The sequence below is a fragment of the Coregonus lavaretus genome (assembly GCF_964263955.1).
Source record: "Coregonus lavaretus genome assembly, contig: HAP1_SCAFFOLD_775, whole genome shotgun sequence".
Lineage (NCBI taxonomy): Eukaryota > Metazoa > Chordata > Actinopteri > Salmoniformes > Salmonidae > Coregonus > Coregonus lavaretus.
The window spans coordinates 229665-245591 of NW_028159865.1; the positions used below are offsets into that span (position 1 = coordinate 229665).

Below are 15927 nucleotides of genomic sequence, written 5' to 3' on the forward strand. Positions count from 1 at the left end.
TCCTGAACACACACACACACATCCTGTACACACACAAACGCATTGAACACACACTCACACCTGTATGCATGCATGAACACACACACACATCCTGAACACACACACACTGGAAACACATCCTGAACACACACACACACACACACATCTTCATGCATGAACACACACACATTTCTAAAGTAACACGAACACGCCACACACACACACAGACACACACATTGTCAAAGCAACTCTTTGTAAACTTTGGTGTCCCTGATTTGTGCTTCTGTAGAACTACAGCTGATATTTAATATGACCAAGTAAGTAATAATGGTGGTCTTTGACTTTGACTTCACTTGAATTAAGACTTATTCTTAGTCATATTCTTCACAGCAGTCAACACTCACATTTTCTAAGTCCAGGTTTCATTGTGTTCTCTCCACCATGTTCCACACTGTAGCGGTAAGCAGAAGAACAGACAGTCATTGAGGGATACACCTGAACTCACACACTCACACACACTGGACACACACTCACACACACACTGGACACACACTCACACACACACTGGACACACACACACACACACACACACACACACACACACACACACACACACACACACACACACACACACACACACACACACACACACACACACACACACACACACACACACACACACACACACACACTCTTTATATCACTTAGTCCAAGTGGTGGTCAGAATGTTTGTCTTAACTAGCCTGATAACTCCAACATGTCTGATATGAACATTGACATAAACCCTCTACATACTTGAGTTTCTCCAGTCTGCAGTGTGGATCCTCCAGTCCAGCAGAGAGCAGTCTGACTCCTGAGTCTCCTGGGTGATTGTAGCTCAGGTCCAGCTCTCTCAGGTGTGAGGGGTTTGACTTCAGAGCTGAGACCAGAGATGCACAGCCTTCCTCTGTGACTAGACAGCCTGACAGCCTGCAAAGAGTCAAATCATATTAAAACCACACTGCTATTCTTTGGTGGTCAAAATAGTGGCAGTATATTTTTTCAACATATTCAGATATATCAGTGTCCTGAAACCTGCCATATCTAGTCATAAATGAATGTTTCATTATTAGAAATTATCATAATATTGCTTGTAGAGAGAAACATGTATAGTATGAATATTTGAGTAGACTGACCAGAGCAGTTTAAAAAGCAGTATCAGTCAAAAGACAGACAGTGAGGTATCAGATTTAGATTGTATTGAGTATACAGTCCACACCATATCTATTTTGACAAAGATAACATTTTAAATGTGGCTCTATACTCCAGCATTTTGGATTTGAGATCAAATGTTTCATATGAGGTGACAGTATATAATGTTACCTTTTATTTGAGGGTATTTTAATACATATCTGTTTCACCATTTAGAAATGAAAGCACTTTATGTATCTAGTCCCCCATTTGAAGAAGTCATAAGTATTCTGACCAATTCACTTATAAAGTAGTCAAAAGTTTAGTATTTGGTCCCAAACTCGTTGGTTGCATTTGCAGTTTGTTTTGGTTGTGTTTTGGGTTATGTTTTGCCCAATAGTAACTGAATGGTGGATGATGACTGGAGTAATCTTCTGTCTAAGTGAGTAGATAGCATGTTTCTAAACACTACTAAATTAATCCTGATGATGCCATGATTAAGAAAAATCATGAATGAATCATGAATAATAATGAATGAGAAAGTTACAGAGGCTACAACAAAACATGCTAACCTCTCACCATTAACCTCAAATAAAAGGTGACATTATATACTGTCACCTAATATGAAACATTCTATCTCAAATCCAAAATGATGGAGCATAGCACCAAATGTAAAACTGTAAGCTTCACTGTCCAAACACATATGGTGTGGACTATGTGTGCCTGGTAAACACATGTGGATCTGGTGAACAGTTATCACTTGTTGACCAACTACAGGAATACTGACCTCAGAGTCTCCAGTTTACAGTGGGGATCCCCCAGTCCAGCAGAGAGCAGCTTCACTCCTGAATCCTTCAGGTCATTGTTACTCAGATCCAACTCTCTCAGGTGTGAGGGGTTTGACTTCAGAGCTGAGACCAGAGAAGCACAGCCTTCCTCTGTGACTAGACAGCCTGACAGCCTGCAGAGTCAAATCATATTAAAACCACACTGCTATTCTTTGGTGGTCAAGATAGTGGCAATATATTTTTTCAACATATTCAGATATACCAGTGTCCTGAAACCTGCCATTTATATATTATTATTAGAATATAGGTGACAGTATATAATGTCACCTTTTATTTGAGGGTATTTTAATACATATCTGTTTCACCGTTTAGAAATGAAAGGACTTTATGTATCTAGTCCCCCTATTTGAAGAAGTCATAAGTAGTCTGACCAATTCACTTATAGTGTATTAAAGTAGTCAAAAGTTGAGTATTTGGTCCCAAACTCGTTGGTTGCATTTGCAGTTTGTTTTGGTTGTGTTTTGGGTTATGTTTTGCCCAATAGTAACTGAATGGTGGATGATGACTGGAGTAATTTTCTGTCTAAGTGAGTAGATAACATGTTTCTAAACACTACTAAATTAATCCTAATGATGCCTTGATTAATAAAAATCATGAATGAATCATGAATAATTATGAATGAGAAAGTTACAGAGGCTACAACAAAACATGGTAACCTCTCACCATTAACAATAACAGAGGGGGTATGATCCTTGTTCCTCTGTAACTTTCTCATTCATCATCATTCACAATTCATTCATGATTATTCATAATCATGGTAGCATCCACATGAATGTAGAAGTGTTCAGAAACATCTTCTATTCTTACTGACAATACAAGTGAAGTGACTCCAAAATGACAGGACATTATTCACCATTCAGTTTCTATTTGGAAAAACATCATCCAAAACACAACCAAGACAAACTGCAAATGTATTCAACAAGTTTGTAGAATCCCAGGCTTGATGTAATCACTGTGGGTAAGGAATATGGGACCAAATACTAAACTTATGATTACTTTAATACAATATAAGTGAATATGTCCAAATTATTACGACTTTTTCAAATGGGAGAACTAGACACATAAAGTGCTTTCATTTCTAAACAGTAACACAGATATGTATGAATACCTTCAAATAAAAGGTGACATTATATACTGTCACCTAATATGAAACATTCTATCTCAAATCCAAAATGCTGGAGCATAGCACCAAATGTAAAACTGTAAGTATTACTGTCCAAACACATATGGTGTGGACTATGTGTGCCTGGTAAACACATGTGGATCTGGTGAACAGTTATCACTTGTTGACCAACTACAGGAATACTGACCTCAGAGTCTCCAGTTTACAGTGTGGATCCTCCAGTCCAGGAGAGAGCAGTCTGACTCCTGAGTCTCCTGGGTGATTGTAGCTCAGGTCCAGCTCTCTCAGGTGTGAGGGGTTTGACTTCAGAGCTGAGACCAGAGAAGCACAGCCTCCCTCTGTGACTAGACAGCCTGACAGCCTGCAAGAATAAAATCCTATTAAAATCACACTGCTATATGTTTGTTCAACATTTTCAGATACATCAGAGTCCTGAAACCTGGAATATCTATTCATATATGTATATACAGTTGAAGTCGGAAGTTTACATACACCTTAACCAAATACATTCAAACTCAGTTTTTCATCATTCCTGACATTTAATCATAGTAAAGATTCCCTGTCTTAGGTCAGTTAGGATCACCACTTTATTTTAAGAATGTGAAATGTCAGAATAATAGTAGAGAGCATGATTTATTTAAGCTTTTATTTCTTTCATCACATTCCCAGTGGGTCAGAAGTTTACATACACTCAATTAGTATTTGGTAACATTGTCTTTAAATTGTTTAACTTGGGTCAAATGTTTCGGGTAGACTTCCACAAGCTTCCCACAATAAGTTGGGTGAATTTTGGCCCATTCCTCCTGACAGAGCTGCTGTAACTGAGTCAGGTTTGTAGGCCTCCTTGCTCGCACACGCTTTTTCAGTTCTGCCCACACATTTTCTATAGGATTGAGGTCAGGGCTTTGTGATGGCCATTCCAATACCTTGACTTTGTTGTCCTTAAGCCATTTAGCCACAACTTTGGAAGTATGCTTGGGGTCATTTTCCATTTGGAAGACCCATTTGCGACCAAGCTTTAACTTCCTGACTAATGTCTTGAGATGTTGCTTCAATATATCCACATAATATTTTCCTTCCTCATGATGCCATTTATTTTGTGAAGTGCACCAGTCCCTCCTGCAGCAAAGCACCCCCACAGCATGATGCTGCCACCCCTGTGCTTCATGGTTGGGATGGTGTTCTTCGGCTTGCAAGCATCCCCCTTTTTCCTCCAAACATAACAATGGTCATTTTGGCCAAACAGTTATATTTTTGTTTCATCAGACCAGAGGACATTTCTCAGAAAAGTACGATCTTTGTCCCAATGTGCAGTTGCAAACCGTAGTCTGGCTTTTTTATGGCGGTTTTGGACGATTGGCTTCTTCCTTGCTGAGCAGCCTTTCAGGTTATGTCGATATAGGACTTGTTTTACTGTGGATATAGATACATTTATACATGTTTATATAGGCCTCCTGTACCTCAGTTGGTAGAGCATGGCGCTTGCAACGCCAGGGTTGTGGGTTCGATTCCCACGGGCACCAGTATGAAAAATGTATGCACTCACTAACTGTAAGTCGCTCTGGATATTAGCGTCTGCTAAAATGTAAATATAGGACTTGTTTTACTGTGGAAATAGATACTTTTGTACCTGTTTCCTCCAGCATCTTCACAAGGTTCTTTGCTGTTGTTCTGGGATTTATTTGCACTTTTCGCACCAAAGTACGTTAATCTCTAGGAGACAGAACACATCTCCTTCCTGAGCAGTATGACGGCAGCGTGGTCCCATGGTGTTAATACTTGCGTACTATTGTTTGTACAGATGAACGTGGTACCTTCAGGCGTTTGGAAATTGCTCCCAAGGATGAGCCAGACTTGTGGAGGTCTACAATTCTATTTCTGAGGTCTTTGCTGATTTCCTTTGATTTTCCCATGATGTCAAGCAAAGAGGCACTGAGGTTGAAGGTAGGCCTTGAAATACATCCACAGGTACACCTCCAATTTACTCAAATGATGTCAATTAACCTATCAGAAGCTTCTAAAGCCATGACATCATTTTCTGGAATTTTCCAAGCTGTTTAAAGGCACAGTCAACTTAGTGTATGTAAACTTCTGACCCACTGGAATTGTGATGAAGTGAATTATAAGTGAAATAATCTGTCTGTAAACAACTGTTGGAAAAATTACTTGTGTCATGCACAAAGTAGATGTCCTAACCGACTTGCCAACACTAAAGTTTGTTAACAAGAAATTTGTGGAGTGGTTGAAAAACTAGCTTTAATGACTCCAACCTAAGTGTATGTTAAATTCCGACTTCAACTGTATACTCTACCAGTCAAAAATTTTAACACACCTACTCATTCAAATGTATTTTTTACATTTAAAACTAATTTTTACATTGTAGAAGAAAGAGACTTGCTTTGGCCAAGAAACATGAGCAATGGACATTAGACCGGTGGAAATCTGTCCTTTGGTCTGATGAGTCCAAATTTGAGATTTTTGGTTCCAACCGCCATGTCTTTGTGAGACGCAGAGTAGCTGAACGGATGATCTCTGCATGTGTGGTACCCACCATGAAGCATGGAGGAGGAGGTGTAATGGTGTGGGGGTGCTTTGCTGGTGACACTGTCTGTGAATTATTTAGAATTCAAGGCACACTTAACCAGCATGGCTACAACAGCATTCTGCAGCGATACGCCATGCCATCTGGTTTGCGCTTAGTGGGACTATCATTTGTTTTTCAACAGGACAATGACCCAACACACCTCCAGGCTGTGTAAGGGCTATCTGACCAAGGAGAGTGATGGAGTGCTGCATCAGATGACCTGGCCTCCACAATCACCCGACCTCAACCCAATTGAGATGGTTTGGGATGAGTTGGAACGCAGAGTGAAGGAAAAGCAGCCAACAAGTGCTCAGCATATGTGGGAACTCTTTCAAGACCGTTGGAAAAGCATTCCAGGTGAAGCTGGTTGAGAGAATGTCAAGAGTGTGCAAAGCTGTCATCAAGGCAAAGGGTGGCTATTTGAAGAATCTCAAATATAAAACATATTTTAATTTGTTTAACACTTCTTTGGTTACTACATGATTCCATATGTGTTATTTCAAAGTTTTGATGTCTTCACTATTATTCTACAATGTAAAAAATAGGAAAAATAAAGAAAAACCCTTGAATGAGTATGTGTGTCCAAACGTTTGACTGGTACTGTATATAAATGAATGAATGTATAATTATTAAAGTAGATAACATGTTTCTAAACACTACTAAATTAATCATTGCATGTGTGTGTGTCTCCAGTGTGTGTGTGTATGTGTGTGTGTGTCCATTGTGTGTTTGTGTGTGTGTCTAGTGTGTGTGTGTCCAGTGTGTGTGTGTGTATAGTGTGGGTGTCCTGTGTGTGTGTGTGTCCAGTGTGTGTCCAGTGTGTGTGTGTTCATTGAGTGATACAGGAATACTGACCTCAGAGTCTCCAATTTACAGTGGGTATTCCCCAGTCCAGCAGAGAGCAGCTTCACTCCTGAATCCTTCAGGTCATTGTTACTCAGTTCCAGCTCTCTCAGGTGTGAGGGGTTTGACTTCAGAGCTGAGACCAGAGAAGCACAGCCTTCCTCTGTGACTAGACAGCCTGACAGCCTGTAAAGAGTAAAATTATATTAAAACCACACTGCTATTCTTTGGTGGTGAAAAATGTGGCAGTACATTATTTAAACATTTTCAGATATATCAGTGTCCTGAAACCTGCCATATCTATTCATAAATGGATTTATCATTATTAGAAAAAACAAATTATCAAAGTATTGCTTGTAGAGAGAAAAATATAATATGTTTAAAACCACACTGCTATTCTTTGGTTTGAGTAATTTACTTTCTAAGTGGGTAGATAACATGTTTCTAAACACTACTAAATTAATCCTGATGATGACATGATTAAGAAAAATCATGAATGAATCATGAATAATAATGAATGAGAAAGTTACAGAGGCTACAACAAAACATGCTAACCTCTCACCATTAACCTCAAATAAAAGGTGACATTCTGTACTGTCACCTAATATGAAACATTATATCTCAAATCCAAATAGCTGGAGCATAGCACCAAATGTAAAACTGTAAGCTTCACTGTCCAAACACATATGGTGTGGACTATGTGTGCCTGGTAAACACATGTGGATCTGGTGAACAGTTATCACTTGTTGACCAACTACAGGAATACTGACCTCAGAGTCTCCAGTTTACAGTGGGGATCCCCCAGTCCAGCAGAGAGCAGCTTCACTCCTGAATCCTTCAGGTCATTGTTACTCAGATCCAACTCTCTCAGGTGTGAGGGGTTTGACTTCAGAGCTGAGACCAGAGAAGCACAGCCTTCCTCTGTGACTAGACAGCCTGACAGCCTGCAGAGTCAAATCATATTAAAACCACACTGCTATTCTTTGGTGGTCAAAATAGAGTGGCAATATATTTTTTCAACATATTCAGATATACCAGTGTCCTGAAACCTGCCATTTATATATTATTATTAGAATATAGGTGACAGTATATAATGTCACCTTTTATTTGAGGGTATTTTAATACATATCTGTTTCACCGTTTAGAAATGAAAGAACTTTATGTATCTAGTCCCCCTATTTGAAGAAGTCATAAGTAGTCTGACCAATTCACTTATAGTGTATTAAAGTAGTCAAAAGTTGAGTATTTGGTCCCAAACTCGTTGGTTGCATTTGCAGTTTGTTTTGGTTGTGTTTTGGGTTATGTTTTGCCCAATAGTAACTGAATGGTGGATGATGACTGGAGTAATTTTCTGTCTAAGTGAGTAGATAACATGTTTCTAAACACTACTAAATTAATCCTAATGATGCCTTGATTAATAAAAATAATGAATGAATCATGAATAATTATGAATGAGAAAGTTACAGAGGCTACAACAAAACATGCTAACCTCTCACCATTACCAATAACAGAGGGGGTATGATCCTTGTTCCTCTGTAACTTTCTCATTCATCATCATTCACAATTCATTCATGATTATTCATAATCATGGTAGCATCCACATGAATGTAGAAGTGTTCAGAAACATCTTCTATTCTTACTGACAATACAAGTGAAGTGACTCCAAAATGACAGGACATTATTCACCATTCAGTTTCTATTTGGAAAAACATCATCCAAAACACAACCAAGACAAACTGCAAATGTATTCAACAAGTTTGTAGAATCCCAGGCTTGATGTAATCACTGTGGGTAAGGAATATGGGAACTAATACTAAACTTATGATTACTTTAATACAATATAAGTGAATATGTCCAAATTATTACGACTTTTTCAAATGGGAGAACTAGACACATAAAGTGCTTTCATTTCTAAACAGTAACACAGATAGGTATGAATGCCTTCAAATAAAAGGTGACATTATATACTGTCACCTAATATGAAACATTCTATCTCAAATCCAAAATGCTGGAGCATAGCACCAAATGTAAAACTGTAAGTATTACTGTCCAAACACATATGGTGTGGACTATGTGTGCCTGGTAAACACATGTGGATCTGGTGAACAGTTATCACTTGTTGACCAACTACAGGAATACTGACCTCAGAGTCTCCAGTTTACAGTGTGGATCCTCCAGTCCAGCAGAGAGCAGTCTGACTCCTGAGTCTCCTGGGTGATTGTAGCTCAGGTCCAGCTCTCTCAGGTGTGAGGGGTTTGACTTCAGAGCTGAGACCAGAGAAGCACAGCCTCCCTCTGTGACTAGACAGCCTGACAGCCTGCAAGAATAAAATCCTATTAAAATCACACTGCTCTATGTTTGTTCAACATTTTCAGATACATCAGAGTCCTGAAACCTGGAATATCTATTCATATATGTATATACAGTTGAAGTCGGAAGTTTACATACACCTTAACCAAATACATTCAAACTCAGTTTTTCATCATTCCTGACATTTAATCATAGTAAAGATTCCCTGTCTTAGGTCAGTTAGGATCACCACTTTATTTTAAGAATGTGAAATATCAGAATAATAGTAGAGAGCATGATTTATTTAAGCTTTTATTTCTTTCATCACATTCCCAGTGGGTCAGAAGTTTACATACACTCAATTAGTATTTGGTAACATTATCTTTAAATTTTTTAACTTGGGTCAAATGTTTCGGGTAGCCTTCCACAAGCTTCCCACAATAAGTTGGGTGAATTTTGGCCCATTCCTCCTGACAGAGCTGCTGTAACTGAGTCAGGTTTGCAGGCCTCCTTACTCGCACATGCTTTTTCAGTTCTGCCCACACATTTTCTATAGGATTGAGGTCAGGGCTTTGTGATGGCCATTCCAATACCTTGACTTTGTTGTCCTTAAGCCATTTAGCCACAACTTTGGAAGTATGCTTGGGGTCATTTTCCATTTGGAAGACCCATTTGCGACCAAGCTTTAACTTCCTGACTAATGTCTTGAGATGTTGCTTCAATATATCCACATAATATTTTCCTTCCTCATGATGCCATTTATTTTGTGAAGTGCACCAGTCCCTCCTGCAGCAAAGCACCCCCACAGCATGATGCTGCCACCCCTGTGCTTCATGGTTGGGATGGTGTTCTTCGGCTTGCAAGCATCCCCCTTTTTCCTCCAAACATAACAATGGTCATTATGGCCAAACAGTTATATTTTTGTTTCATCAGACCAGAGGACATTTCTCAGAAAAGTACGATCTTTGTCCCAATGTGCAGTTGCAAACCGTAGTCTGGCTTTTTTATGGCGGTTTTGGACGATTGGCTTCTTCCTTGCTGAGCAGCCTTTCAGGTTATGTCGATATAGGACTTGTTTTACTGTGGATATAGATACATTTATACATGTTTATATAGGCCTCCTGTACCTCAGTTGGTAGAGCATGGCGCTTGCAACGCCAGGGTTGTGGGTTCGATTCCCACGGGCACCAGTATGAAAAATGTATGCACTCACTAACTGTAAGTCGCTCTGGATATTAGCGTCTGCTAAAATGTAAATATAGGACTTGTTTTACTGTGGAAATAGATACTTTTGTACCTGTTTCCTCCAGCATCTTCACAAGGTTCTTTGCTGTTGTTCTGGGATTTATTTGCACTTTTCGCACCAAAGTACGTTAATCTCTAGGAGACAGAACACATCTCCTTCCTGAGCAGTATGACGGCAGCGTGGTCCCATGGTGTTAATACTTGCGTACTATTGTTTTTACAGATGAACGTGGTACCTTCAGGCATTTGGAAATTGCTCCCAAGGATGAGCCAGACTTGTGGAGGTCTACAATTCTATTTCTGAGGTCTTTGCTGATTTCCTTTGATTTTCCCATGATGTCAAGCAAAGAGGCACTGAGGTTGAAGGTAGGCCTTGAAATACATCCACAGGTACACCTCCAATTTACTCAAATGATGTCAATTAACCTATCAGAAGCTTCTAAAGCCATGACATCATTTTCTGGAATTTTCCAAGCTGTTTAAAGGCACAGTCAACTTAGTGTATGTAAACTTCTGACCCACTGGAATTGTGATGAAGTGAATTATAAGTGAAATAATCTGTCTGTAAACAACTGTTGGAAAAATTACTTGTGTCATGCACAAAGTAGATGTCCTAACCGACTTGCCAACACTAAAGTTTGTTAACAAGAAATTTGTGGAGTGGTTGAAAAACTAGTTTTAATGACTCCAACCTAAGTGTATGTTAAATTCCGACTTCAACTGTATACTCTACCAGTCAAAAATTTTAACACACCTACTCATTCAAATGTATTTTTTACATTTAAAACTAATTTTTACATTGTAGAAGAAAGAGACTTGCTTTGGCCAAGAAACATGAGCAATGGACATTAGACCGGTGGAAATCTGTCCTTTGGTCTGATGAGTCCAAATTTGAGATTTTTGGTTCCAACCGCCATGTCTTTGTGAGACGCAGAGTAGCTGAACGGATGATCTCTGCATGTGTGGTACCCACCATGAAGCATGGAGGAGGAGGTGTAATGGTGTGGGGGTGCTTTGCTGGTGACACTGTCTGTGAATTATTTAGAATTCAAGGCACACTTAACCAGCATGGCTACAACAGCATTCTGCAGCGATACGCCATGCCATCTGGTTTGCGCTTAGTGGGACTATCATTTGTTTTTCAACAGGACAATGACCCAACACACCTCCAGGCTGTGTAAGGGCTATCTGACCAAGGAGAGTGATGGAGTGCTGCATCAGATGACCTGGCCTCCACAATCACCCGACCTCAACCCAATTGAGATGGTTTGGGATGAGTTGGAACGCAGAGTGAAGGAAAAGCAGCCAACAAGTGCTCAGCATATGTGGGAACTCTTTCAAGACCGTTGGAAAAGCATTCCAGGTGAAGCTGGTTGAGAGAATGTCAAGAGTGTGCAAAGCTGTCATCAAGGCAAAGGGTGGCTATTTGAAGAATCTCAAATATAAAACATATTTTAATTTGTTTAACACTTCTTTGGTTACTACATGATTCCATATGTGTTATTTCAAAGTTTTGATGTCTTCACTATTATTCTACAATGTAAAAAATAGGAAAAATAAAGAAAAACCCTTGAATGAGTATGTGTGTCCAAACGTTTGACTGGTACTGTATATAAATGAATGAATGTATAATTATTAAAGTAGATAACATGTTTCTAAACACTACTAAATTAATCATTGCATGTGTGTGTGTCTCCAGTGTGTGTGTGTATGTGTGTGTGTGTCCATTGTGTGTTTGTGTGTGTGTCTAGTGTGTGTGTGTCCAGTGTGTGTGTGTGTATAGTGTGGGTGTCCTGTGTGTGTGTGTGTCCAGTGTGTGTCCAGTGTGTGTGTGTTCATTGAGTGATACAGGAATACTGACCTCAGAGTCTCCAATTTACAGTGGGTATTCCCCAGTCCAGCAGAGAGCAGCTTCACTCCTGAATCCTTCAGGTCATTGTTACTCAGTTCCAGCTCTCTCAGGTGTGAGGGGTTTGACTTCAGAGCTGAGACCAGAGAAGCACAGCCTTCCTCTGTGACTAGACAGCCTGACAGCCTGTAAAGAGTAAAATTATATTAAAACCACACTGCTATTCTTTGGTGGTGAAAAATGTGGCAGTACATTATTTAAACATTTTCAGATATATCAGTGTCCTGAAACCTGCCATATCTATTCATAAATGGATTTATCATTATTAGAAAAAACAAATTATCAAAGTATTGCTTGTAGAGAGAAAAATATAATATATTTAAAACCACACTGCTATTCTTTGGTTTGAGTAATTTACTTTCTAAGTGGGTAGATAACATGTTTCTAAACACTACTAAATTAATCCTGATGATGACATGATTAAGAAAAATCATGAATGAATCATGAATAATAATGAATGAGAAAGTTACAGAGGCTACAACAAAACATGCTAACCTCTCACCATTAACCTCAAATAAAAGGTGACATTCTGTACTGTCACCTAATATGAAACATTATATCTCAAATCCAAATAGCTGGAGCATAGCACCAAATGTAAAACTGTAAGCTTCACTGTCCAAACACATATGGTGTGGACTATGTGTGCCTGGTAAACACATGTGGATCTGGTGAACAGTTATCACTTGTTGACCAACTACAGGAATACTGACCTCAGAGTCTCCAGTTTACAGTGGGGATTCCCCAGTCCAGCAGAGAGCAGCTTCACTCCTGAATCCTTCAGGTCATTGTTACTCAGATCCAGCTCTCTCAGGTGTGAGGGGTTTGACTTCAGAGCTGAGAACAGAAAAACACAGCCTTCCTCTGTGACTCCACAGCCTGACAGCCTGCAAAGAGATCATCATGATTTCACAAACACACTGTTAATTTAACACCAGTAGTGTAGAAGGACAATGGCAGAATCATTTGGTTTATTCTCTTAAACAACATATAGATTCATCTTCCGTCTCCTAGAATTGTATGGTCATATTGTTATACAAATGTGAACACCACTGCACTGATTCAGTAAGTTTTTCAATATAATATAATATATTATATACATATTATAATATATATTTTTCTCTAAACTGAATATTTCTTCCTGATGATTAGTACTTAAATGTCATTTTATGTACTCACAGAGCAGCTCTGGAGGCTTTGACCACTGGCAGCAGCCTCAGAAGACCTTCCTCTGATCTGGAGTATTTCTTCAGGTCAAACACATCCAGCTCCTTTTCTGAAGTCAGCAACACAAAGACCAGAGCTGACCACTGTGCAGGTGACAGTTTGGCTTCTGAGAGACTTCCTGAGCTCAGGTAGCTTTGGATCTCCTCCACTAGAGAATGGTCCTTCAGTTCATTCAGACAGTGGAACAGATTGATGCACCTCTCTGGAGAGGGATTCTCCCTGATCTTCTCCTTGATGTACTTGACTGTTTCTTCATGGCTCTGTGAGCTGAGTCTTGTCTTTGTCAGTAGACCTCGTAAGTGCTTCTGATTGGACTCCAGTGAGAGGCCCAGAAGGAAGCGGAGGAACAGGTCCAGGTTTCCCGTCTCACTTTGTAAGGCTTTATCCACAGCACTCTTGTAGAATGTCACTTCAGGCTTGTCTCTGAACAGTGCAAAAAAGTTCCTGGTTGATTGAGGATTTGCCATTAGATTCTCATTGTTGTTGATGAATGAGAGGAACACATATACAGCAGCCAGAAACTCCTGAATGCTCAGATGCACGAAGCAGTACACCTTCTCCTGGTACAGCACACATTCCTCTGTAAAGAGCTGTGTGCACAATCCTGAGTACACTGAGGCTTCATTGACATCAATGCCAGCCTCTTTCAGGTCTTCTTCATAGAAAATCAGATTGCCATTCACAAGCTGTTGAAAAGCCAGTTTTCCCAGTGAGAGAATGATATCTTTATTCCAGTGTGAACCTGTCTCTTCTTTCCCAAGATACTTTTCATTCTTCTGTTTGGTATGAAACTCCACAAGGTGTGAGTACATCTCAGTCAGAGTCTTGGGCATCTCTTCTCTCTTATGTTTCAGCATGTGTTCAAGGACTGTTGCAGAAATCCAACAGAAGACTGGAATGTGGCACATGATGTGGAGGCTCCTTGATGTCTTTATGTGTGAGATGATTCTGCTGGCCAGGTCCTCATCACTGAATCTCTTCCTGAAGTACTCCTCCTTCTGTGGGTCATTGAACCCTCGTACCTCTGTCACCTGGTCAACACACCCTGAAGGGATCTGATTGGCTGCTGCAGGTCGGGTAGTTATCCAGAGGAGAGCAGAGGGAAGCAGATTTCCCCTGATGAGATTTGTCAGCAGAACATCTACTGAGGTTGACTCTGTGACGTCACAACAGATCTTGTTCTTCTCGAAGTCTAGGGGCAGTCGGCACTCATCCAGACCATCAAAGATGAACAGAACTTTGTACTTGTCGTAGTTGGAGATTCTTGATTCTTTGGTTTCCATTGAGAAGTGATTGAGAAGTTCAATCAAAGTATGTTTTTCCTTTTTCATCAAATTCAGCTCCCGAAAAGGGAATGAAAATACAAATTGGACATCCTGATTTGCTTTACCTTCAGCCCAGTCCAGAAAAAACTTCTGCACAGAGACTGTTTTTCCAATGCCAGCGACTCCCTTTGTCAGCACAGTTCTGATAACTTTGTCTTGTCCAGTTAAGGGTTTGAAGATGTCGTTACATTTGATTGCAGTCTCTGGTGTTGCTTGTTTCCTGGTTGTTGTCTCAATCTGTCTCAGCTCATGTTCATTATTGACCTCTCCTGTTCCACCCTCTGTGATGTAGAGCTCTGTGTAGATCTTATTGAGAAGTGTTTGGTTTCCATGTTTAGCGATCCCCTCAAATACACATTGAAACTTCTTCTTTAGATTAGATTTGAGTTCACGTTGGCAAATCACAGCAAGCTCATCTGAATGAAGAAATAACACAGAGGATATTAATATTACGTCTGTTTTAGTGCCTACAGTATTCTAGGACCGTTATAAATGTTTTAATTATAATCATTTCTTCGCTTAACTGACTGTATAAATGTGTAAATGTTTTCATAATGCATTACAGACTGCTGTGACTGATTTATATAATTATTGGTATTCTCTCTCTCTCTCTCTCTCTCTCTCTCTCTCTCTCTCTCTCTCTCTCTCTCTCTCTCTCTCTCTCTCTCTCTCTCTGTCTAAATTAATCAAAACAACACATCCCTTCTGCTACTTGATGAGGTCACTAGGTGTTGTGTTAAGGCTGCTACAACATCATTTAGTTACACAGCTACTTTAGCTGTACTTTAGCTACAGCTTTTAAATGTTCTAAAACAGCATTCAACATGAGGCAGACAGCTCTTACTTTTCTCCAGTGTGTCAGCAAGCTCCGTCTGGTTCATTTTCCTCAGGACGTGCAGTGTGATCTTCAGAGCCCCCTCTCTGGCACTGCTCTCCTGCTTCTCATCTTCAGCATCCACCACTTCCTTATCCTGCTTCTGACTCTCAAAGCCTTCTGGGAGTTCTGGACTAAGAATCCTCTTGAACATCTTCAGCTCGTTCTTTACAAATGTCATAATATTCTCTTCAAGCAACTGAAATAAATCAAGTAAATAAGTTAAGCAAGAGAAGAAATGCTTTCTCATTAACACATGAATGAATGATTGACAGATCAACTTTACTTGAGGTAAACAAAAACAAATGTACATAACAGGACCACATACACTGAATATGGAGGCCAGGTCTGTTTGATGACTCTGGGAAGACTGACCACTGAGAATCTCTGACTCTGATCTCTCCTGTTGGTTTCTGTGGACAAAACATCAGATTACATATCCTCATCCAGGGAGTACACTCACACACACACACAAACACACAAACACACACACACACACACACACACACACACA

The 15927-nt window shown here is 39.8% G+C and overlaps 1 protein-coding gene across 1 annotated transcript in view; it reads right to left on the reverse strand.

The window, feature by feature from the left end:
• The window catches only part of LOC311122366 (NLR family CARD domain-containing protein 3-like), a gene marked incomplete at its 5' end in the record, with an annotated part of 15942 nt that extends 892 nt beyond the window's left edge, over positions 1-15050 (reverse strand). The window contains 7 exons of the mRNA XM_084196731.1: positions 384-430; positions 775-948; positions 1937-2110; positions 7318-7491; positions 8691-8698; positions 13271-14955; positions 15011-15050. Coding sequence (XP_084052857.1) covers positions 384-430; positions 775-948; positions 1937-2110; positions 7318-7491; positions 8691-8698; positions 13271-14955; positions 15011-15050 — 2302 coding nt within the window. The remainder of the gene's footprint in view (positions 1-383; positions 431-774; positions 949-1936; positions 2111-7317; positions 7492-8690; positions 8699-13270; positions 14956-15010) is intronic.
• Between the last annotated feature and the right edge of the window lie 877 nt (positions 15051-15927).